A 26,222-nucleotide genomic window follows, 5' to 3' on the forward strand; every position below is an offset into this window, starting at 1 on the left:
GAAAGCAGAAAGTAGGCAGACTCTGGTTTTGGGGGTAGATTGCTCGAGAATTTCCAGGGAGACTCCTGAGGCTTGATCCCGCCTTTGCGTATGCCAAGCCTCCTTCCTCATGACCTTTGCCAGGGGCGGAGCTCGCTCCCCACAATGGACATTTTAAGTTTTTTCTACAATCAAGACTACACTGGGGGAACTGTACTCAATATATTGTACTAACCTGTAAAGGAAATGAATAAGGAAATGAATCTGAAAAAAATGCGTGTGTGTGTGCATACACACATGTGTGTAACTAAATCAGTTTGCTATGCACCTGAAATTAACACAACATTGTAAATCAACTATACATCAACAACAAAAAATTTAATTACATGAAATATTTTCAATGCAATTTTTAAATTACATATACTACTTATAAACTGCTTGTGATTTTTTTTAATTTAGCCATTAAGGTCCTATTTTTATTCTAATCAATTTGTAAGACTTTAATATGGAATGAAACTTTATTATTTTATATATAAATTTTACATGGTATTTTCATCTTTTTCACTCTTTGTAAGTTTAAAAGTTTTATGACTAAATGAATTGATTTTTTAATTTTACTTCATCACTTACACAATGTTGCCCCGCTAGGGATCTGAAAACTACTCAGATTTACTTTCTACTAGTTATTCCATGATTTCATTTTACTTTATATTCAACTCTGTAATCCATTTGGAGCTTTCTTGGGGTATGTTTTGTGATCATATTCCACAAATTCAGAGAATCACATGTGGAGGATTTTTTTTTTTTTCCTGAACAGAAATAGTACCTGGAAATCTACATTTAGCAGATCTGAGATTGAAATATATATAAATGAATAAAGTTCTATAAATATAATGAATATATTGCTCATGATTATAATATATGGAGGGCTTCCCAGGTGGCACAGTGGTAAAGAATCCACCTGCCAATGGAGAAGATGTGAATTTGATCCCTAGGTTGGGAAGATCCCCTGGTGTAGTAAATGTCAACCCACTCCAGTACTCTTGACTGGAAAATTCCATGGACTTAGGAGCCTGCTGGGCTCCAGTCCATGGAGTCACAAAGAGAATGAGCGTGCATACACACACATACAGTAATATACAATAAATGCAATTATTTATTATAATGCATTACCCTATTTAGAAAAGTTATATAATGGTAAATAAATAATAAGAGTATAAAAATTTTTTTAAAGGACTGTATTAACCACTTAGGTTTTGTATATATTATGTGAGAGTTTAGGACAATAGTCTTCAAAATTTTTTGCTTATATATCCTCTAAAGGTTTTTTGAAAAATTAGGAATACTCTCACTCATTTAAGCTGAAATCTGAAATTTACCGAATTTTAAATAGTTTAGACATATTGGGTTGTTGTAAAAGTAATTGTGGTCTTGCATTGTTGAACTTTGCTGTTTGATACTGGAATACATTTTTAAATAAATGTGGTTATGTTACACATAATGTTAATGACATTTCTTGCTTTGTGTTTTTTTGCTAATGACTTAACTACTTTCTGTTTATTTTAGACTAGGGAAATGATGTTAGAGAAAAAACAAATTTGAGCAGTTTTCTTATTTGAGTTCAAAATACATCTTAAAGCAGTAGAGACAGCTTGCAACATCAATAACACATTTGTCCCAGGAACTACTAATGAACATACAGTGCGGTCCTGTTTCAAGAAGTTTTGCAGAGGAGATGAGAGCCTTGAAGATGAGTGTAGTGGCCGGCCATTGGAAGTTGACAGTGACCAACAGAAAGCCAAAATCGAACCTGATCATCTTAAACTACACAAGTTGCTAAAGAACTCAGTTTTGACCATTCTATGGCCATTTGGCATTTGACGCAAACTAGAAAGGTGAAAAAAATTGGGTGCCTCATGAGCTGACCAAAAATTTTAAAAAAAAATTGTTTTTAAGTGTCATCTTCTCTTATTCTACACAACAGCAGTGAACCATTTCTTTATCGGATTGTGACCTGCAACGAAAAGTGGATTTTATATGACAACCAGTGACCACCAGTTCAGTGGCTGGACTAAGAAGAAGCTCCAGAGCACTTCCCAAAGCCACACATCTAATGAAAAAAGGTCATGGTCACTGTTTGGTGGTCTGCTGCTCATGTGATCCAGTACAGCTTTTGAATCCTGATAAAACCATTACATCTGACAAGTATGCTCAACAAATCACTGAGATGCACCAAAAACTGCAATGCCTATAGTCAACAGAATGAGCCCAGTTCTCCATGACGTCACCTGACCACATGTTGCACAACTAATGCTTCAAAAGTTGATCAAATTGGGCTACAAAGTTTTGCCTCATCCACCATATTCACCTTACCTCTCCCCAGTGGACTACCACTTCTTCAAGCATCTTGACAAGTTATTGTAGAAAAACACTTCCACAACTAGCAGGAGGCAGAAAATGCTTTGTAAGAGTGTCAATTCCTGAAGCACCAATTTTTATGCTATAAGAATAAACGAACTGGCAATGTCTCTCCCACATTATTTATGTTTTAACACCATAATCTTGTTCTTAAAAAAATGAAAGTTCAGTAATTAATCATTAAGGTTTATATGAGTATCTTTCAAAACCTACATAGATATAGATATGTTAAGATACTCTAAACTTTAACCAAGTTTTCTCCATCTTAGCACTGTTGACATTTGGGGTCAGATGGTTGTTTCTTTTTTGCAGAAACTGTCCTGTACATTGCAGGATTTTTAGTGGATTCCTAGCCTCCCTACATTTATGAAAACCACAATACTACCAAATATTTCCTGGGAGTGCAGTGTCCCACCTGGTTGAGAATTACTGACCTAAATCAATTAAGAAAGTTATTTTTTTACTCTGTTTACTAACTTTTTATCCTGAAAGGGTATTGAATTTTAACAGTGTAGTTTCTGTGTCTGCTGAGAATATCATTTTTTCTTCTTTAATGTGTTAATATAATAAATTACATTATTTTCAAATGTTAATCTGTAGTACAATTTTATTAGTACACAATTGTCTGAAAATTATGCAAAATGATGATACTTTTCTTCAATTTGGGTGGATGGGTAAATGTGCAAATTAGATCCCATGTTACAAATTGAATTTTTTTTTTTTACTTTCAATATTGGTTTTGCCATACATTGATACAAATTGAATTTTAATTGCTGTCGTTAAAGTCTATTTTACCTATTTTGTAATACAGTTTGCCTGTTTTATAATGATCTGGCTTTAAATAATCTATTTTGAGGTTTATTCTATTACTCTGAATAATCAAGTGTTATATGTACTTTTATCGAACAAATCACTTGTAAATTTATTAGATGACTTATTTAAAATAGAGTTTAATATTCTTCAATAAATAATGCACTTGCTTTAATTAAATATATAACAAAGGAATAGGATGTTGATTATTTGTAAGTAGTGGGAAATTAGTGGCAAATAAGGTATGATTATTCATTCAGTTCTAAATGCTGTGTAAACATCTACTACTTGTCTCTGCAATGGAAATAAGCTATGTCACCTTAACTCCAGCTGCTAGTTTTCATCTAATATTCTCTTCAGTTCAGTCGCTCAGTCGTGTCCAACTCTTTGTAACCCAATGGACTGCGGCATGCCAGGCTTCTCTGTCTATCACCAACTCCTGGAGCTTGCTCAAACTCATGTCCATCGAGTCGGTGATGCCATCTAACGGCCTCATTCTCTGTCATCCCCTTCTCCTCCTGCCTTCAATCTTTCCCAGCATCAGGGAAAGAATATTTCCCAGCATCAGGGAAATATTCTCTTAGAAAATGTATTTATTCATAAAAGCAACTTTTCTGGGGGTGGTTTTAACATTACTGTGGAAATGAAACCACATGGAAGTAGAAATATTGTGATAATTTTAATAAACTTGAAGTGGAGTTGCAATAATATCAATAAGAGGTGGGAAAATTATATTTCCAGTCATAAACTGTAAGTTGACTGGGTTTAGGTAACAGTGTAAGATAAACTTTGTCATAAACAATTTTAAAGAATTTTGCCTAAAATAATTTTTGCTACTTTTCTTTGCTCTTAACAGTCACGTTCTATATCTAGTTCACCTGTGATGGTAGCTCAGCCTGTTTATCAACAACCTGCATATCACTACCAGGTAAACATTAAATTACAATGCAAATCTTTGATAGTTTCAGTCCTTTTTTGAATATCTTTCATTTTAGTCTTTCTCTTGCAAATAAATACTCTCGTAATTTAAAAGAGGTAGTTAAGCCTTGATAGCAGTGGTATTTTCTTTTTTTTTTAATGAGGGATCTACATGTCATATAAGAAGATAGATTGTTTACTTACGCTGTTGTCACGTCCGACTCTTAGCCACCCCATGGACTGCAGCATGCCAGGCTTCCCTGTCCTTCACTATCTCCTGGAGTTTGCTCAAATTCATGTCCATTGAGTTGGTGATGCTATTTAACCATCTTGTCCTCTGCCACCCTCTCCTTCTTTTGCCTTTAATCTTACCCAGCATCCGGGTCTTTTCCAGTTAGTTGGCTCTTTGCATCAGGTGGCCGAAGTATTGGAACTTCAGCATCAGTCTGTCCAATAAAGGACTTATTTTTATCAAATGTAATAGGGTCGGTTTTGCTCCCATGGCTAACATAGAAATAATTTCCAAGGTATTATGAAAATACTGGACCACAGGCTGATTTTTTTTATGTTATTGTTATTATGTCAGTTTCTAGTTATTATATTTAATAAACATATCATAATAAAATAATGTGATTTATGACAGCCTCTTTTAGTTAATCAACATTCTTCTTTTCATTAATTCTTATGGGAGGTTGAGGGTAAGTAAACTCTAATGCCAGACCATTTTGGTGTCTTGTAAATAAAATGTAATTGGAAAACAGCCATATTTGTTTACATAATTGTTTGTGGCTGCTTTTGTGCTGCAGTAGAAGAGTTGAGTGGTTGCAAGAGAGATATATGACCTGCAAGCTTAAAATATTTACCCATTAGCCCTTTACAGAAAATGGTTTCCTACTTTTGGAGAAGGAAATGGCAACCCACTCCAGTACTCTTGCCTGGAAAATTCCATGGCCTGAGGAACCTGGTAGACTACAGTCCATGGGGTTACAGAGAGTCAGACACGCTGAGCAACTTCACTTTCACTTCTGGTCTATAGCATTCGCAAATAAAATCACATTCTTTTATACCTTTGAAATAGTAGAAGACTTTGTTTCTGGGTTTTTTTTCTTTTTGAACTTTATTAGACCCATATGAAATACTATGGTTACTGAAATTATTTTAGTATTAGACTAGGTTTGGGGGAGTTGTTCTTTAATTCTGTTACTATGCTAAGTATAAAATTAAAGTATTTTATTCACTTAGTAAAAATGAAAGTAACTTGATGGCATTTATTTAAAGTACATGTGTAGCGTGACTATTGCTAATTCAAAATTTTGAGAGGTCCCAAAGACAACATTAGATAATAGGCTGTTTAACAAGACAAACCAATAGTCATGAAACCAGTTTTAGGACCCTTAGCTTATTGCCCATTTTGAGCACATGAGGAGTGCTCATTATTAACCACATCTTGAGGATGAGGTTAATAAAGAAGACTGGTAATGAGGCTTTTTTTTTTCTTATATTATACATATTTTAATGCCATTCTCCCGTATCATCCCCGAATGAGGCTTTTTTAACAAGAGAGTTTTAGAATGCTATGGCATTTCCCATTCTCAACCAAGTGAAGAGGACTTTAGAGAATGACTAAGAGAGTTTAGACTCTTACTCCTTGGAAGGAAAGTTATAACCGACCTAGATAGCATATTCGAAAGCAGAGACATTAGTTTGCCAACAAATGTCTGTCTAGTCAAGGCTGTGGTTTTTCCTGTGGTCATGTATGGATGTGAGAGTTGGACTGTGAAGAAGGCTGAATGCCGAAGAATTGATGCCTTTGAACTGTGGTGTTGGAGAACACTCTTTGAGAGTCCCTTGGACTGCAAGGAGATCCAACCAGTCCATTGTGAAAGAGATCAGCCCTGGGATTTCTTTGTTAGGAATGATGCTAAAACTGAAACTCCAGTACTTTGGCCACCTCATGCAAAGAGTTGATTCATTGGAAAAGACCCTGATGCTTGGAGGGATTGGGGGGCAGAAGGAGAAGGGGACGACAGAGGATGAGATGGCTGGATGGCATCACTGACTGGATGGACGTGAGTCTGAGTGAACTCCGGGAGTTGGTGATGGACAAGGAGGCCTGGCGTGCTGCAATTAATGGGGTTGTGAAGAGTCAGACACGACTGAGCAACTGAACTGAACTGAAGAGAGTTTAATATTTGTCTCCTAGAATTTGTGAGATAGAATCTTTTAGACTTGTGCATGCATGCTTGCTAAGTCACTTCAGTCACGTCCAACTCTTTGTGACGCTATGGACTATAGCCCGCCAGGCTCCTCTATCCATGGGGTTCTCCGGGCAAGAATACTGGAATGGGTTGCCATGCCTTCCTCTAGGTGATGTGGACTATGGAAGCAGAGCTAGAAAAGAAGGCTACAGGGGGAACATGCTGAACATCTCACAGCAAGCAAAGTTTTTTTCCCAAGAGCAAGATAAGAACTTCATAGAAGAAAATCTTTCCAAAAAAGTATAAAGTGACCCCAGGAGAGAAAAAAATCTATGTGAAGTAGACCCCTAGAATCTAGGTCTAAAATTGTAGTCAGGAGTTCTCAGCAAGGACATCACCAAAGAAAAAAGTACCTGACAAGAGAGTCAGCATTTGGAATCTGTTCAGTTCAGTTCAGTTGCTCAGTCATGTCTGACTCTTCACGACCCCGTGAATCTCAGCACACCAAGCCTCCCTGTCCATCACCATCTCCCGGAGTTCACTCAGACTCACGTCCATCGAGTCAGTGATGCCATCCAGCCATCTCATCCTCTGTCGTCCCCTTCTCCTCCTGCCCCCAATCCCTCCCAGCATCAGAGTCTTTTCCAATGTGTCAACTCTTTGCATGAGGTGGCCAAAGTACTGGAGTTTCAGCTTTAGCATCAGTCCTTCCAAAGAACACCCAGGGCTGATCTCCTTCAGAATGGACTGGTTGGGTCTTCTTGCAGTCCAAGGGACTCTCAAGAGTCTTCTCCAACACCACAGTTCAAAAGCATCAATTCTTTGGCGCTCAGCTTTCTTCACAGTCCAACTCTCACATCCATACATGACCACTGGAAAAACCATAGCCTTGACTAAACGGACCTTTGTTGGCAAGTAATGAATGTCTCTGATTTTGAATATGCTATCTAGGTTGGTTATAACTTTCCTTCCAAGGAGTAAGCGTCTTTTAATTTCATGGCTGCAGTCACCATCTGCAGTGATTTTGGAGCCCAAAAAGATAAAGTCTGGCACTGTTTCCACTGTTTCTCCATCTATTTCCCATGAAGTGATGGGACCAGATGCCATGATCTTCATTTTCTGAATGTTGAGCTTTAAGCCAACTTTTTCACTCTCCTCTTTCACTTTCATCAAGAGGCTTTTGAGTTCCTCTTCACTTTCTGCCATAAGGGTGGTGTTATCTGCATATCTGAGGTTATTGATATTTCTCCCAGCAATCTTGATTCCAGCTTGTGCTTCTTCCAGTCCAGCATTTCTCATGATGTACTCTGAATATAAGTTAAATAAGCAGGGTGACAATATACAGCCTTGACGTACTCCTTTTCCTATTTGGAACCAGTCTGTTGTTCCATGTCCAGGTCTAACTGTTGCTTCCTGACCTGTAATGCTCAAAATTCTCCAAGCCAGGCTTCAGCCATACGTGAACCGTGAACTTCCAGATGTTCAAGCTGGTTTTAGAAAATGCAAAGGAACCAGAGATCAAATTGCCAACATCTGTTGAATCATTGAAAAAGCAAGAGCATTCCAGAAAAACATCTATTTCTGCTTTATTGACTATGCCAAAACCTTTGACTGTGTGGATCACAATAAACTGTGAAATCTGTTAACATGCCAAAAAATAATTTTTCCTGATTTTTATCTGGAGGCTAGGAAAACCAGCTCAACACAATGATTTTTATTTGTCTGTTTACCCTTTGAAAAATTTGTTTTTTAGTAAAGTATAGTTGATGTACTTTAGCTTCAGTGTACATCATAGTGATTCAAAATTTTTATTGATTTTACTCCCTTTATAGTTATTATAAAATATTGGCCAGGACTTCCCTGGTGGCTCAGTGGTGGAGAATTCACCTGTCAGTGCAAGAGACACGGGTTCAGTCCCTCATGCGGGAAGTTCTCACATGCCATGGAGCAACTAAGCCTATGCACTACAACTATTGAGTCTGTGCTCTAGAGCCAAGAAGCCGCAACTGCTGAGCCCACATGCCACAACTACTGAAGCCCAGACACTCAGAACCTTTGCTCAGGATCAAAAGGAGCCACCTCAGTGAGAAGCCCACACACCCCAACTAGAGAGTAGCCCCCACTCACCTCAACTAGAGAAAGTCCGAGCATAGCAACAAAGACCCAGCACAGCCAAAAATAAATAAAATTGTTTTTTAAATGTCTGTATTCCCTGTGTGGGCTTCTCAGGTGGCACTGGTGGTAAGGAATCTGACTGCCAGTGCAAGAGAGCTAAGAGATGTGGGTTTGATCCTTGGCTCGAGAAGATCCCTTGGAGGAGGAAATGGCAACCCACTCCAGTATTCTTGCCTGGAGAACCCCATGAACAGAGGAGCTTGGCGGGCTACAGTCCATAGGGTCATAGAGTTGGACACAACTAAAGCAACTTAACCTGCATGCAGACCCTGTGTATCCTTGTTGCTCAGTCCTGTCTGACCCCACAGACTGCGGCCCTGCAGGCTCCTCTGTCCATGGGATTTTCCAGGCAAGAATACTGGACTAGGTTGCCATTATATCCTTACAGCTTATTTATTTTATACATGATAGTTTGTACCTTTTAACTCCCACCCTTTTTTTCCCTCCCCCTTCCCTCTCACCACTGGTAAACACTAGTTTTAACAAAGTGCTTTTAAAGTGCCAGGGGTGAGAAAGATTGAAGTTGCTTTCTGCTTGCACTTTGTGGAGTCCAGCTCCTCCATTAATTGATTACATATGTACATGCATGACATAGATGTATTCTGTAAAGTTTCTAATACAGTTTAGTTTTATACTTTGGCTCTGATTTTCCACTTGACACAGATTACAAAACTGGAAGTATATTACCTAGATGTACTTGGGAAAGATTTTTGTACCAATTTGTAACATATTTTGCAATGTAAAAAATAATTTAACTTTGCATATCTTTCCAGTTATTTATTTATTCATCATCATTCTGCCCTTAAAACTGCCACTTTGATAATCTCTTCCCTTGCTCTTTTTACAAATTCTGAGATTGATAGCTTTATCAGTTTCTGTTAGTCAAATCAGATAATGACTGGTTCAGTCAGTATTTATTTCTTTTGTATATTTCACTTCAGAAGTAGATAGTGATTTTATTTATCTAACAAATCTGTACATTAATCATGTTATTTCAGATTTTTATTAAAATATTTTCTTAAGAGATTATCTTGCCTTTTTAAACATGGTATAAAGAACACACCTCACTTGGTTATCATATTGATGTCATCCACTAGCAGTTGATGTGGTCTGCCCGAAATTAACCATTTCAATAGTAGATTCATGGAATCTTATCTACTGTCTTTTTTACTTTAACAATTAAAAAAAATTTTATTAAAGGTGGAAAATAAGCTAAAACATTTATTATTAAAGAATAATACAAATGATTTAAGAAATAAAAAGACTGTCTTTACTATTGTCATCTTACAATAAGTACCTTAAATCTTGACTCTCTTTTTTATTTATATAACAGCTTTATTTAGATATTCATATACCATATACAATTCACCTTTTCAGAGAGTACAACAGAATGTATGCTAAGTTGCTTCAGCCGTGTCTGACTCTTTGCAACCCTATGGACTGTAGCTAGCCCACCAGGTTCCTCTGTCCATGGGATTCTCCAGGCAAGAATACTGGAGTGCATTTCCATGCCCTTCTCCAGGGGATCTTCCTGACTCAGAGATCAAACCCACATCTCTTGTGTCTCCTGCATTGGCAGGCGGGTTCTTTACCTCTAGCGCCACCTGGGAAGCTGTACAACAAAGTGAAAAGTGAAGTCGCTCAGTCGTGTTTGACTCTTTGAGAACGCCATGGACTGTAGCCTCCTAGGCTTCTCCACCCTTGGGATTTTCCAGGCAAGAATACTGGAGTGGGTTGCCATTTCCTTCTCCAGGAGATCTTCCTGACCCAGGGATTGAACCCGGGTCTCCCGCATTGTAGGCAGACGCTTTACCGTCTGAGCCACCAGGGGAGTAGTTTACAACACAGTAGTTTTTACTAAATTTACAGTTGCTACCGTACCATGGGGTGCGGGGGAGCTTTACCCATTAGTAGTCATTCCTCTTACCCCCTCCTCCCTGTCCTAAGAACCAGTAATATATCAATACTTTCTTTCTTTATAGATTTGCCTATTATGGACATTATATGCCTATACCACATTTCTTATATCTGTTCATTTGTTGATGACTTTTGGGTTGTTTCCACCTTTACTGTCTTACAGATAATGCTGTTATGAACATTTGTGTACAGATTTTTTGTGGACTTATGTTTTCGTTTCTCTTAGGTCTTGTATCTAGGAATGGAATTGCTAAATCAAATGGTATCTCTATATTTAACCTTTTAAGGATGTGTCATACTTTCCAAAAGGCTACACCATTTTACAGTCCCACCAGCAGTTTATGAGGGTTTCTCCACATCTTTGCACACACTTATTATCTACATTTTTTACTATAGCCATACTAGTGTATGTGAAGTGATACCACAGTGTAGTTTTGATTTCCATTGTTGTTGCTGTTCAGTCACTAAGGAATGTCTAACTCTCTGCTTCCCCATGAACTGCAGCATTCCATGCTTCCCTGTCCTTCACCATCTCCCAGAGTTTGCTCAAAAACATGTGTCCATTGAGTCAGTGATGCTATCTATCTCATCCTCTGCCACTCATCTCCTTTTGCCTTCAATCTTTCCCAGCGTCAGGGTCTTTTCTAGTGAGTCAGCTCTTTGCATCAGGTGGCCAAAGTATTGCACCTTCAGATTCAGAATCAGTCCTTCCAACGAATATTTAAGGTTGATTTCCTTTAGGATTGGCTGGTTTGATCTCCTTGCTGTCCAAGGGACTCTGAATTGTCTTCCCCAGCACCACAATCCGAAAGCATCAATTCTTTGGTGCTCAGCGTTCTTTATGTCCCAATTCTCACATCCATACACAATTATTGGAAAAACTATAGCTTTGACTGTACAGAACTTTATCGGCAAAGTGATGTCTTTACTTTTTCATATGCTCTCTAGGTTTGTCATAGCTTTTCTTCCAAGGGGCAAGCGTCTTAATTTCATGGCTACAGTCACCATTCACAGTGATTTTGAAGCCCAAGAAAGTAAAATCTGTTAGTGCTTCCACTTTTTCCCCCTTCTATTAGCCATGAAGTAGCTTCAGCAATACGTGAACCGTGAACTTCCAGATGTTCAAGCTGGTTTTAGAAAAGGCAGAGGAACCAGAGATCAAATTGCCAACATCCACTGGATCATAGAAAAAGCAAGAGAGTTCCAGAAAAACATCTATTTCTGCTTTATTGACAATGCCAAAGCCTTTGACTGTGTGGGTCACAATAAACTGGAAAATTCTGAAAGAGATGGGAATACCAGACTACCTGACCTGCCTCTTGAGAAACCTACATGCAGGTCAGGAAGCAACGGTTAGAACTGGACATGGAACAACGGACTGGTTCCAAATAGGAAAAGGAGTACATCAAGGCTGTATATTGTCACCCTGTTTATTTCACTTTTATGCAGAGTACATCATGAGAAACACTGGACTGGAAGAAGCACAAGCTGGAATCAAGATTGCCAGGAGAAATATCAATAACCTCAGATATGCAGATGACACCACCCTTATGGCAGAAAGTGAAGAGGAACTAAAGAGCCTCTTGATGAAAGTGAAAGAGGAGAGTGAAAAAGTTGGGTTAAAGTTCACAATTCAGAAAACGAAGATCATGGCATCTGGTCCCATCACTTCATGGGAAATAGATGGGGAAACAGTGGAAACAGTGTCAGACTTTATTTTTCTGGGCTCGAAAATCACTGCAGATGGTGATTGCAGCCATGAAATTAAAAAAACGCTTACTCCTTAGAAAGAAAGTTATGACCAACCTAGATAGCTTATTAAAAAGCAGAGACAGTACTTTGCCAACAAAGGTCCATCTAGTCAAGGCTATGGTTTTTCCTGTGGTCATGTATGGATGTGAGAATTGGACTGTGAAGAAAGCTGAGCACCGAAGAATTGATGCTTCTGAACTGTGGTGTTGGAGAAGACTGTTGAGAGTCCCTTGGACTGCAAGGAGATCCAACCAGTCCATTCTGAAGATCATCAGTCCTGGATGTTCATTGGAAGGACTGATGCTAAAGCTGAAACTCCAGTACTTTGACCACCTCATGAGAAGAGTTGACTCATTGGAAAAGACTCTGATGCTGGGAGGGATTGGGGGCAGAAGGAGAAGGGTATGACAGAGGATGAGATGGCTGGATGGCATCACCATCTTATCTTCTTATCTCTCCTTGTTATTCTCTGGAACTCTGCATTCAGTTTGGTTTATCTTTCCCTTTCTTCCTTGCTTGCTTTTTGCTTCTCTTCTTTCCTCAGCTATTTGAAAAGCCTGATCAGACCACCACTTTGCCTTCTTGCATTTCTTTTTCTTTGGGATAGTTTTGGTCACCACCTCCTGTACAGTGTTAGAAACCTTGACCATAGTTCTTCAGGCACTCTTATCTGCCATATCTGATCCTTTTCATCTATTCATCACCTCCACTGTATAATCATAAAAGATTGGATTTAGGTCATACCTGAATGGCCTAGTGGTTTTCCCTACTTGTTTCAATTTAAGCCTGAATTTTGCAGTAAGGAGCTGATAATCTGAACCATAGTCTGTTGCTGGTCTTGTTTTTTTGCTGACTGTGTAGAGCTTCTCCATCTTTGGCTGCGAAGAGTACAAGCAGTCTGATTTCGGTGATCATCTGGCAGTGCCCATATGTAAAGTTGTCTCTTGTTTTGTTGGAAAGGGGTATTTGCTATGCCCAGTGTGCACCCCACTCCAGTACTCTTGCCTGGAAAACCCCATGGATGGAGGAGCCTAGTGGGCTGCAGTCCATGGGGTCGCAAAGAGTCGGACACGACTGAGCGACTTCACTTTGACTTTTCACTTTCATGCATTGCAGAAGGAAATGGCAACCCACTCCAGTGTTCTTGCCTGGAGAATCCCAGGGATGGGGGAGCCTGGTGGACTGCCGTCCATGGGGTCGCACAGAGTCAGACACTACTGAAGCGACTTGGCAGCAGCAGTAGCAGTGCATTTCAGACTCTCTTGTTGGCTATGAGGGCTATTCCATTTCTTCTAAGGGATTCTTGCCCACAGCAGTAGATACAACAGTCATCTCAATCAAATTCGCCCATTCCCATCTATTTTAGTTCACTGATTCCTAAAATGTCAATGTTAACTTTTACCATCTCCTACTTGACCATGTCTAGTTTACCTTGATTCATGGATCTAACATTCCAGAGGTTTCTATGTGATATTGTTTTTACAGCATTAGACTTTCTTTTCACCACCAGACACATCCACAACTGGGCGTCATTTCTGCTTTGGCCCAACCTTTTCATTCTTCTGGAACTATCTCCCTGCTCTTCCCTAGTAGCACATTGGACACCTACAGACATGGGGGACTCATTTTCCGGTGGTACATCTTTTTGCCTTTTCATACTGCTCATGGGGTTCTTACAGCAAGAATACTAGAGTGGTTTGTCCGTCCCTCCTCCAGTGGATCCCATTTTGTCAGAACTCTTCGCTGTGACCCATCCGTCTTGGGTGGCCCTGCCCGGCATGGCTCATAGTTTGATTGAATTAGTCAAGCCCCTTCACTACAACAAGGCTTTGATCTATGAAGAGGATTACAAGGCAAATGATGTTGAATATCTTTTAGATGCTTATTGATGGTTTTTTTGTATTTTCTTTGCAATAATGTCTGTTCATATCTTTAACCAATTTTTATATTGGGTTAAGTGATTCTTAAGTGAAAGTCACTCAGTCGTATCGGACTCTTCGCAACCCCCATGGAATTCTCCAGGCCAGAATACTGGAGTGGGTAGCCTTTCCCTTCTCCAGGGGATCTTTCCAACCGAGGGATCGAACCCAGGTCCCCTGCATTGCACTCAGATTCTTTACCAGCTGAGCCACGAGGGAAGCCCTTATATTGGGCTACTTGCCTTTTATTATTGAGCTATATGGGTTCTTTGTTTAGATACAAGTTCCTTATCAGATATATAATTTATAAATATTTTTCCAGTCTTATGGTTTATTTTTACCTCCTTAATGGTATCTTTTGCCCCACAAAAGTTTTTCATGTTAGTGAAATCCAGTTTATCTTTTTTCTCTTTATTGTTTCCTGTGCTTTTGATGTCATATTTTTTTAATTGCCTGGTTCAAAGTCACTAAGATTTACATCTATGTTTTCTTCTAAGAGTTTTGTAGTTTCAGCTCTTACATGTCTATCTTTTATCCATGTTGGGTTAATTTTTGTATATGGTTTGAAGTATAGGGATTCAACTTCATACTTTTACAGGTAGATATTCAGTTTTAATGCTTGTTTACAATCTGGTGGGCTTTTTTTGTTTTTTGTTTTTTTCATTTTAGGCCCCTGCACAGTGTCTACCAGGTCAATGGCAGTGGAATGTTCCTCAGGTAAATACTAACTTTTAACTTTTTTCACTGTTTTTGTGAAGACTACATGAATATTTAAGTCAGGAAGACTAGATTTGAGACCTTCCTCTAGTATTTATTAACTGTGATACTGATTTATTAACTGATTTGGCAGTTCATTTAATCACTATATTTCTCAGCTTTTTCATTTGCAAATGGAATTAATGATACCATACCTTGGATAGTTTTCTCACATGACTTTTGTAAAGATACAATGAGACCATGTAAGTAAAAATATTTTATAAATAAGTGATATGTTATTAATATTAGAAAACTGAGCATTTTCTAGCTTCACTTCAGATTTTGCTTCAGTTTTATTTATGTTTCTAAATGAATATTCCATCTCTCAACTTTTGATAACAAATGGTATACCACCATAAAGTTGGTTTGACAAGTCCCACTTCATGGGAAGTCAGAAAGCTGAAAAGAGACATTTGTTGTTGTTCAGTCTCTCAGTCATGTCCTAGTCTTTGAAACTCTGTGGACTGCAGCACACCAGGCTTCCCTGTCCTTCACCATTTCCCAGAGCTTGCTTAGACGCATGCCCATTGAGTTGGTGATACCATCGAACCATCTCATCTTCTGTCATTCCGTTCTCCTCCTGCCTTCAATCTTTCCTGGCATCAAGGTCTTTTCCAGTGAGTCAGCTCTTCCCATCAGATGGCCAAAGGAGTAGAGCTTCAGCTACAGCATCAGTCCCTCCAGTGAATATTAAGGATTGATTTCTTTTATGATTGACTGATTTGATCTCCTTGCAGTCCAGGGGACTCTCAAGAGTCTTCTCCAGCACCACAGTTCAAAAGCATCAATTCTTCGGTACTCAACCTTCTTTATGGTCCAGCTCTCATCCGTACATGACTACTAGAAAAACCATAGATTTGACTAGATGGACCTCTGTTGGCAAAGTCAAGTCTCTGCTTTTTAATATGCTATCTAGGTTGGTCATAGCTTTTCTTCCAAGGAGCAAGTGTCTTAATTTCATGGCTACAGTCACCATTCACAGTGATTTTGTAGCCCAAGAAAATAAAGTCTGATACTGTTTCCATTGTTTCCCCATCTATTTGCCATGAAGTAATGGGACCAGATGCCATGATCTTTGTTTTCTGAATATTGAGTTTTAAGCCAACTTTTCCACCCTTCTCTTTTACCTTCATCAAGAGGCTCTTTCATTCCTGTTCGCTTTCTGCCATAAGGGTGGTGTCATCTGCATATCTGAGGTTATTGGCAATCTTGATTCCAGCTTGTGCTTTGTCCAGCCCAACATTTTGCATGATTTTCTCTGCATATGTTACATAAGCAGGGTGACAATATACAACCTTGATGTACTCCTTTCCCAATTTTGAACCAGTCTGTTGTTCCATGTACAGTTCTAACTGTTGCTTCTTGACCTGCATACAGATTTCACAGGAGGCAGGTCAGGTGGTCTGGTATTCCCATCTCCTTCAGAATTTTCCAGTTTATTGTGATCCACACAGTCAAAGGCTTGGCATAGTCAATAAAGCCAAAACAGTTTTTCTGAAACTCTCTTGCTTTTTCGATGATCCAACAGATGCTAGCAATTTGATCTCTGGTTCCTCTGCCTTTTCTAAATCCAACTTAAACATCTGGAAGTTCTCGGTTCACGTACTGTTGATCCTGTTGGAGAATTTTGAGTATTACTTTGCTAGCATGTGAGATTAATGCCAATTTAAATACCATAGATTATATTGTTACAACCGTTAATAGTTATCTTAATGATCATCTTTATTTATGAGCTTCTAAAGTGCTAAGAACTTTTTAGTACTTATAAGTGATGCTAAGAGTCGGACATGACTGAGTGACTTCACTTTCAGTTTTCACTTTCATGCATTGGAGAAGGAAATGGCAACCCACTCCAGTGTTCTTGCCTGGAGAATCCCAAGGACGGGGGAGCCTGGTGGGCTGCTGTCTCTGGGGTCGCATAGAGTTGGACACGACTGAAGCAACTTCACAAGTGATAAGTGATTTAATAATATCTACATAATTGGAGTTTATAGCATCCTAGAGTTCCTAGTTTGTTGTTAAGATACTTCTGTGTTGTCCCTAAAAACAACTTTAGGAAAATGTGAAAATGTGAAACCAGTATTTCTCTCGTGTGTTGGTTAAGTCATTTGGTTTAATTGAAATAACTAATCCGATTTTAATTAGAAACATGATTTTGTGTTTTAGTCTCCTGCCTCTTCTGCTCCATTCTTATACCTACAACCTTCTGAGGTCATTTATCAACCAGTGGAAATTGCACAAGATGGTGGATGTGTTCCTCCTCCGCTGTCTCTGATGGAAGCTTCAGTTCCAGAGGTATGTGTTAGTCTCAAAGTAATATATTTTATTTTATTTTATATTACAAAGTAATATATTTTATTTCTTTTCCTTTTCTAAAAATATTTGTTCAAGATCCTCATTTAAGTTGAACATCTTATGTTTCCTTTGATTTATTCACATCTCTTCCCCTTTTTTATATCTAAGAATGCTTTATCTTAGACTTCTTCACTATTTCTGAATCATTCCTCAACTCAGCTGTTTACTAAACTATCCCTGACTCAATCCCCTTGAAAGAGTAAGATAAGTGCTTTTCTTTCTTCTGGTTTACCTGTCTTATTACCAGCATTGTCAGTTAAAAGCATATAAAAATTAAAGAAGAAAAAAATCTTTGAATTAAAATTCTTCCTTCAAAGATATAAATCAAATTTATAACTAAAAACTGTAAGTATTACCTTCCATGTGTTTATATTTGCAAAACATTACTAATAACTTTATCATCTATGTACCAGGAACTGTACATTGTATGTTTTAAATATGTTGTGAAAGACTGGGAAATAAATAACGACCTCCCAATTTGAGTGTATTTATTATTATTTTTATTATTACTAAAGTTTATAACATAATTTTTCTGAAATAGCAGCTTCCACAATTTTGAATCTTAAATGTTTACTATCAATACTTTTACTATGATTTCTCCATTCTTCATCTCACCCTTCATTTATCATTTTGTTGACTAAATCTGCAAGCACTCTGTTAAAGAAGGCTTACATGTGCTGTACTCTTTTGAGTTCTTACATGCTTGTGTGTTCAACGTATTTGTTGTCTATAAATCTGGAAGAAATTAAGACTATAAAACAGTTGCATCATACTTGTATAACTCTGCTAAGGCTGCCTGAACAAAGTAAAATGAACTGGATGGCTTAAAAAGAGAAATTTATTGTCTCATGGTTCTGGAGTCTATGCTAAATCACTTTAGTCGTGTCCGACTCTGTGCGACCCCATAGATGCCAGCCCACCAGGCTTCCCCATCCCTGGGATTCTCCAGGCAAGAATACTGGAGTGGGTTGCCATTTCCTTCTCCAATGCGTGAAAGTGAAAACTGAAAGTGAAGTCACTCAGTCATGTCCGACTCTTAGCGACCCCATGGATTGCAGCCTAACAGGCTCCTCTGTCCATGGGATTTTCCAAGCAAGAGTACTGGAGTGGGGTGCCATCTGGAGTCTAGAAGTCCAAAATCAAGGTGTTGGGAGTGTTGGTTTCATTTGAGGCCTTTGAGGGAAGGCTCTAATCCAGGCCTTTCTTCTTGGCTTATAGATGACCATCCTTTCCTTGTGTCTTCACATTGTCTTTCCTGTCTCTGTGTCCAAGTTTCCCAATTTTATAAAGATACCAGTCATTTTGGATTAGGTTCCACCCTAATGACCATACTTCAATTTGCTCACGTCTGTAAAGACGCTCTCTCCAAATAAGATCAGTCTCTGACATAGTGGTTAGGACTTCAATACATAAGTCTTCAGAGAACACAATTCAACCCATAACAATGCTTTTTCCTCTTATAACTTCTAACCTACTCTTTTCTGGTGTTGAGTATAGTTGTAAAAAAGTTTGAAGCCAGCCTGACTTTCTCTCTTATACGTAATTTGCTTTTTCTTCCTGCATGTCTGAAAAATCTGTCTTAACTTGAACTCACTTTACCAGGATATATCTTGAAATTTGTCAGTCTTTATAATATTCTTCCTGGGATACAGTTTGCTCCTTTGATTCTCAGACTAGTTTTTATTTCAGGGCTTCTTTTTTCCTGTTAGAACTTTGAAAAAAAAATTGTATTCCAGTTCTTTTACTTCTTCTTCAGGAATACCATTTATGCATATGTTGAGATCTCTTTTTATCTTTCATATCCATCATCTCTGAGATAATTTCTTTTATCATAGTAATTCTTAATGTTTTATATGCTTTTTTGAGACAATCATGAATATTTTTCATTGTTTTTAGTCTATTTTTTCTTATAATAATGAAGCTTTCATTGCTGTTTTATTTTTATCTTCTTTTTATCCCAAACTGCCACTTTGCTTACATCATTGCCTGTAAATGTTGTCTGTTGGCTTAAAATGTTTTTTTGACGCTCTTTTTTAGTGATCATGTTGTTATAATTTCTTTAAGATCAAAGGAATTTTATTTATCTGAACTTTTCTACTGTTTTCTGGGATGATTTCTCATATTTTTCTTTTTTCCCCCTTTTTGCTTTTCCCTTGATAGAGTTGGAGAGGATGAGAAGAGTCCTAAGGTTGCTTCCTTTTCCTTCCCATCTTATCTTTAAATGAGACCAGGTTTTTGCTGAAATTTAAGGCGGGAGAAGCATTCTGTTGACTCAAACATCCTACCACCAAGTCTGTTTTGTTGCCTGCTTGAGATGTTCTTCCCTGAGTTTTTAGCATTCTGGAGTTCATTTAGCTCCTGACAAAGTCTCTTTTTTCAGAGATTTTCTGTATGAAGGTGTAGTAAGTGTTATTTCACTTTCCACTCTCACCCTGCTTCATCTCCAGCAATGTTCCTCAGCTATAATGCAAAATAGTAGACCACAAAATAGTGAAAATATAATTTCTCCTTCTCTGTAGGAGATCTTTCCTGCTTCTGCCTTGGTCTGACACACCCCTACTCTTGAGACTCTAAAGAGTCTTTAAATAGGCCTTTCAGGGAAACCTTCCTCAGGCTTCAGAATCCACTCTTATATTGGTGCAAATTGCATAGCATTTGGCAGGCATTCTGCACTACGAACAAAGCTAATGGAGGTGATCAAATTCCAGTTGAGCTATTTCAAATCCTGAAAGATGATGCTGTGAAAGTGCTGAACTCAATATGTCAGCAAATTTGCAAAACTCAGCAGTGGCTACAAGACTGGAAAAGGTCAGTTTTCTTTCCCAAAGAAAGGCAATGCCAAAGAATGCTCAAACTACCGCACAATAGCACTCATCTCACATGCTAGTAAAGTAATGCTCAAAATTCTCCAAGCCAGGCTTCAGCAATACGTGAACCGTGAACTTCCAGATGTTCAAGCTGATTTTAGAAAAGGCAGAGGAACCAGAGATCAAATTGCCAACATCTGCTGGATCATCAAAAAAGCAAGAGAGTTCCAGAAAAACTGTTTCTGCTTTACTGACTATGCCAAAGCCTTTGACTGTGTGGATCACAATAAACTGTATGAAAATACCAGACCACCTGACCTGCCTCTTGAGAAATCTGTATGCAAGTCAGGAAGCAAGTTAGAACTGGACATGGAACAACAGACTGGTTCCAAATAGGAAAAAGAGTATATCAAGGTTGTATATTGTCACCCTGCTTATTTAACATATTCAGAGTACATCATGAGAAACAGTGTGCTGGAGGAAGCACAAGCTGGAATCAAGATTGCCAGGAGAAATATCAATAACCTCAGATATGGAGATGACACCACCCTTATGGCAGAAAGGGAAGAAGAACTAAAGAGCCTCTTGATGAAAGTGAAAGAGGAGAGTGAAAAAGTTGGCTTAAATCTCAACATTCAGAAAACGAAGATCATGGCATCTGGTCCCATCACTTCATGGGAAATAGATGGAAAAACAGTGGCTGACTTAATTTTGGGGGGCTCCAAAATTACTGCAGATGGTGACTGCAGCCATGAAATTAAAAGACACTTACTCCTTGGAAGGAAAGTTATGACCAACCTAGATAGCATATTCAAAAGCAGAGACATTACTTAGTCAACAAAGGTCCATCTAGTCAAGGCTATGGTTTTTCCAGTAGTCATGTGTGGATGTGAGAGATGGACTATAAAGAAAGCTGAGCACCGAAGAATGATGCTTTTGAACCGTGATGTTGGAGAAGACTGCTGAGAATCCCTTGGACTGCAAGGAGATCCAACCAGTCCATCCTAAAGGAGATCAGTTCTGGGTATTCATTGGAAGGACTGATGTTGAAGCTGAAACTCCAGTCCTTTGGCCACCTGATGAGAAGAGCTGACTCATTTGAAAAGACCCAGATGCTGGGAAAGATTGAGGGCAGGAGAAGGGAACGACAGAGGATGAGATGGTTGGATGGCATCACCGACTCAATGGACATGGGTTTGGGTAGCCTCCGGCAGTTGGTGATAGACAAGGAGGCCTGGCATGCTGCGATTCATGGGGTTGCAAAGAGTCGGACACAACTGAGCGACTGAACTAAACCACCTTGTCATTTGGGATTCATGAGCACATCCATGTTTACTTGATGATGACATTTTAAATTCTTTTATTCTTTTTGTTTTTTTCTGATTTTCAAGGAGGGTGGCTGTGAGTTAAGAATGCTTTTATATTATGTTTTTAACTTATCTATTTTTGGCACTGAACCATAGTCTTTTTTTTTTTACACATTTTTATTTTTTATTTATTAAAAAATTTTTTCTAATTTAAATTTATTTATTTTAATTGGAGGTGAACCATAGTCTTAATGTCAACATCAGATAACTTACCAAGTTATGTTTTCACTGTTTAGTGAAATCAAGTAAGATTTTTCTGGAAATATTACATGTTAACATAACTTGTGCCATTAATTTTTACGATATTTCAGTACAGAATGTTTTAAGCATATTTTAATTTTAATATTGTTTCTGGCAAAAGCTACATGTCTAATATATAAATTAATTGAATGGGGTTTGTTTATATTTTAAGTTTTTTTTCCTCTAAAATTAAAAAACACAGGACTTGTTCTTATGAGTTTGATAGTTAGCTCTCCTAAAATATAAAAATAAATTAAAATTATTTCTCACTTATTTCAATGACTATTTCCCCCTTCGCTCTTAGAATATAGTGCCTTCTACTTCACAGAATAAGTAGAAACCATTTTGTGGAAACCAACTCAGCTTCCAGTCCCCAACATACAAATTTAGCTGACTTGTAACTCATCCTTAGCTTCTTATATTTGTTTAGTAACCTGTCTTGTTCAAGGTTATTCCTACTCTTTACTCTTGATACTCTTAACTTCCCTTTTCCTCAGGGACCTCATTCCTCATTCCACCTCATTTCTTCTTTTCTCATGTATTTTAAGACATTTTCTCTCCATTGGTCCAGAGCTTTACCTAGTATTTACTAGTATGTTACTTTGAGTAATTAACTCTTCACAGTGTTGTTTCACAGTGTTGTTTTCATAATATCTACATTAATAAAGACATTAGGAAAATCTATTTTGCAGGATTCATGCAAAGATGAGAATTGTTGTATACAAGGTTCTTTCTGTAGTACCCAACACCTGGTAGGAGACAGTTACTATCCTGTGACGCGCCCCCACCAATGCCCTTATCCTCTTCTGCCTTTCAAAGCCAAGCTTGAAAAATGTGTGCTCAGTTGTGTCCAACTCTTTGCAACCCTGTGAACTGTAGCCTGCCAGGCTCCTCTGTCCATGGGATTTTCTAGGCAAGAATACTGGAGTGGGTTTCTGTTTCCTCCTCCAAGGGATCATCCTGACCCAGGGATTGAACCCAGGTCTTCTGTGTTGTCTGCATTGACAGGCAGACTCTTTACCACTGAGCCACCTGGGGAGCCCTTGAAAAAAGTAGTCTACGTTTAACATTTCCACTGCCTCACTACCTGTTCTCCCCTTACCTGCTAAAGTCTGCTTCATTACCTTTCTGCTGAAGCTACCTTGGATAAAGGTCCTTAGTGACTCCCTAATTGCCAAATATTTTCCTTTTCTTTTCAGTCTTACTTGACCTCTCAGAGACATTGGATATACTCCTTGAAATTCTTCATACCTTTGGCTTCCATGATCCTGCTCTCTTCTGGCAATCCTTTTACCTCCTCTTATTTTCCTGTGTAAGCTGATCTTTTTCTCCCCATGATTTCTTTTTTGATTCTTCATTCTTTCACCCTACATACTCACTCTGATGTTATCATCCATACTCATGTCTCTGGCCCCATCCTCACTTCTGAATTTTAGACCTGCACTGTTCAGTACAACAATAGCCATTACCACATGCAGCTATTGAAATGTGGCTAGTCAGAATTGAGGTGTGTTTTAAGTGCAAAATACACACCAAGTTTTAATGACATAGTGTGAAAAATGAGTGTAAAATTTATCACTAACTTTATGTTGAGTACACTGATATATTTTCATATGTTCAAATAAAATCTATTACTGGAAATTAGTTTTACTTTTTTTTTTTTTTTTACTTTTCTAACATGGCTACTGGAAACTTTTCTTTCAGTTTTATTGAGATATAATTGGCATACAGCAGTGTGTAAGCTTAAGATGTACAGCATAATGATTTGATTCATACATATCATTAAATGATTATCACAACAAGCTTTGTGAATATCCATCATCACATACAAAATTAAAGAAATAGGAAAAAATTTGTATGTGATGAGAAGTCTTAGGATTTACTCTCTTGACAACTTTCCTGTATAACATCCAGCAATGTTAATTATATTTATTGTGTTGTACATTACAGCCCTAGTACTTACTTAGCTATAACTGGAAGTTTATACTGTCTATCTTAATTTTAATTAACATTTAATTAACTATTTTAATTAACATTAATTAACATTTTAATTAACTTAAATTTAATTAACAATTTTAATTAACTTAAATTAACAATTTTAATTAACATTTAGTTCACATTTTTGTTAGTGCTTCTTTAGAGCCATCAGCTTTTGATTGACTGTATACCCGTAATAGAAGTCCTACAAATACCTCAGATTTTATGTGTTACAAACTTAACTTCTTTCTAACCGCCACACAATTACATCAACATGAAACTTGCTTTTCTTTTATTCCATATATCAGTGAATGGTGCCACCATCGGTTGGACAAGCCATTAATCTGCTTTTACATGATCTCTTTCCTGTCTATTACTCTATTGCCTCACCTTTCAGCTATCAGTCAGTGTATATTCTTCCTTCCAGCCATACCAAACAAATAGATAGGTATTCTTAGTTGCCTCTACCTTTTCATATACTACTCCTACCTCATTCCCTAATTTTTCAAATTCTAGCATAAACTCCACTAGAAAATGTCCCCTGACCACCTCCCCAACTTTGTAAAGCTATGTTAATTGTTTTCTTTTCCCCATGCATCCCTATTCATGTGTCATAGGACTTTGTTTTCCCCCATACATCTCTATGCAAAATGTCATACATTTTGACTAGTCTGTCTCAGACTAGTCTACAATTAAAGATAGAGAATGTGTTTCTCATCTGTGTTTCTCCATTATGTAGCAAAATGCCTAGAAAATTGTAATACTGAATAAATATTTTTAATTAATGAAAAGCAATATTTTTAAATTTTTTTTACTTTTAGCCTTATTCTGATCATGGAGTTCAAGCAACATATCACCAGGTTTATGCTTCAAGTGCCATTGCTATGCCTGCACCAGTGATGCAACCTGAACCAATTAAAGTAAGAAGCTTGTTTTGATTTTTTTTGTTGTTGTTCTTAAGTCATATTTCACAGTTTCCAAATTCTCTTCTGGAAAGAAACAGCTTTGGATATTTATATCTCATTTGTGATCTGAAGTACAGGATTAATGAATTCTTTCATATGAAGGAAATACAGTTCTAAATTGGCTATAATTTCTATTAGTTTTGGGGATAGAGAAGAATAGAAAGTTAATGCTTAATCAGTACAGAGTTTCTATTTAGGATGATGAAAAGGGCTTCCCTGATGGCTCAGATGATAAAGAATCCACCTGCAATACAGGTCTGAGTTTAATCCCTGGGTTGGGAAGATCCCCTAGAGAAGGAACTAGCTACCCACTCTAGTATTCTTGCCTAGAGAATTCCATGAACAAAAGAGCCTGGCAGGCTACAGTCCATGGGGGTCACAAAGAGTTGGACATAACTGAGCAACTTTCACTTCGCTTCACTTCTGTTAGTTTTGAAGAAGTTATAAACCACACATGGTCAAAAGTTTTCATTTACTGTAGAGTAAAATATATATGACTTAAGATCTTCCATTTTTAAATATACAATTAAGTGGTATTAATTATATCCACATTGCTATGCAACCATTGTCACCAATATCTAGTTCCAAACTTTGTCATTACCCCAAATAGAAACTCTGTACCCATTAAGCAATAACTTTGTGTTCTCTCTCCCCAGTCCCTGTTAACTTCAAATCTACTGTCTGTAATTCACCTAGATATTCCATATATTCAGAGTTTTATTACGTTAGTGACATGTAACATTTACGGGGAAATGAAAATAGTTTTAATGATCTACTCTTCCAGTTTGGGAATTGTGCTTATGCATCTTAAATTAGATCCAGGCCAAGAGTGGTAATGTAGTTAGATCCCATTATATATTTAGTATATTTCAACTGCCTTATCCTGCTTCTTCCCATGTGACCTAGGTTCTTAGTGAAACTCTTGCATCTTCACTTTCGGGAAATGTGACTATATCTCTAGTAAAGAAGAGATGAACTGTTGAACTGTTATGATGGAAATATGACTCTTGCTTGCAGTATATTCTTTACAATAAAATGATGGAGGTTAGCTATTTCACACTCATATTTTTGCTTCTGACCCATCCCATATGTTGGAACTCAGTCTACTTTAAGGAGTCTTTCATATCCCCTCTCGCCTTTACTGCATTTCTTCATTACTGTTGCTGCTAAGTCACTTCAGTCATGTCCGACTCTGTGCGACCCCATAGACGGCAGCCCACCAGGCTCCCCCGTCCCTGGGATTCTCCAGGCAAGAACACTGGAGTGGGTTGCCATTTCCTTCTCCAGTGCATGAAAGTAAAAAGTGAAAGTGAAGTCACTCAGTCGTGTCCGACCCTCAGCGACCCCGTGGACTGCAGCCTTCCAGGCTCCTCCATCCATGGGATTTTCCTGGCAAGAATACTGGAATGGGGTGCCATTGCCTTCTCCGATTGCTATTGCTACTGCACTGCAAACATGAATTAAAACCATAATTTTGACCTAATGCCAAAGCCTAAAGTGTTGGTAAATGTTATTTATAGGAAGTTCATCATAGGATCAAAATTATCTAAAACAAACTTACAGTGTTGATGCTTTCTCCAGATATACCTCTCTTAAAATAGCTATGCCATACTAGATAATCAGTTGCAGATTATATATTACATACATACACATTATATATATATGTGGG

The 26,222-nt window shown here is 37.9% G+C and overlaps 1 protein-coding gene across 12 annotated transcripts in view; it reads left to right on the plus strand.

The window, feature by feature from the left end:
- The window catches only part of BOLL (boule homolog, RNA binding protein), a 61,290-nt gene that overhangs the window by 21,851 nt on the left and 13,217 nt on the right, over positions 1–26,222 (plus strand). For 3 of the 12 annotated variants that reach the window (XM_070388699.1, XM_070388686.1, XM_070388677.1), the window contains exons 7-11: positions 4,064–4,135; positions 14,756–14,803; positions 17,009–17,137; positions 22,811–22,923; positions 24,410–24,508. In XM_070388699.1, the coding sequence (XP_070244800.1) occupies positions 4,064–4,135; positions 14,756–14,803; positions 17,009–17,137; positions 22,811–22,923; positions 24,410–24,488 (441 nt within the window). In that variant the 3' untranslated portion in view covers positions 24,489–24,508. Of the gene's footprint in view, positions 1–4,063; positions 4,136–14,755; positions 14,804–17,008; positions 17,138–22,810; positions 22,924–24,409; positions 24,509–25,459; positions 25,544–26,222 lie in introns of those variants that run through there. The other 9 variants (XM_070388695.1, XM_070388714.1, XM_070388737.1 and 6 more) reach the window with 7 other exon arrangements.

This window comes from Bos mutus, chromosome 2, assembly GCF_027580195.1.
Source record: "Bos mutus isolate GX-2022 chromosome 2, NWIPB_WYAK_1.1, whole genome shotgun sequence".
Lineage (NCBI taxonomy): Eukaryota > Metazoa > Chordata > Mammalia > Artiodactyla > Bovidae > Bos > Bos mutus.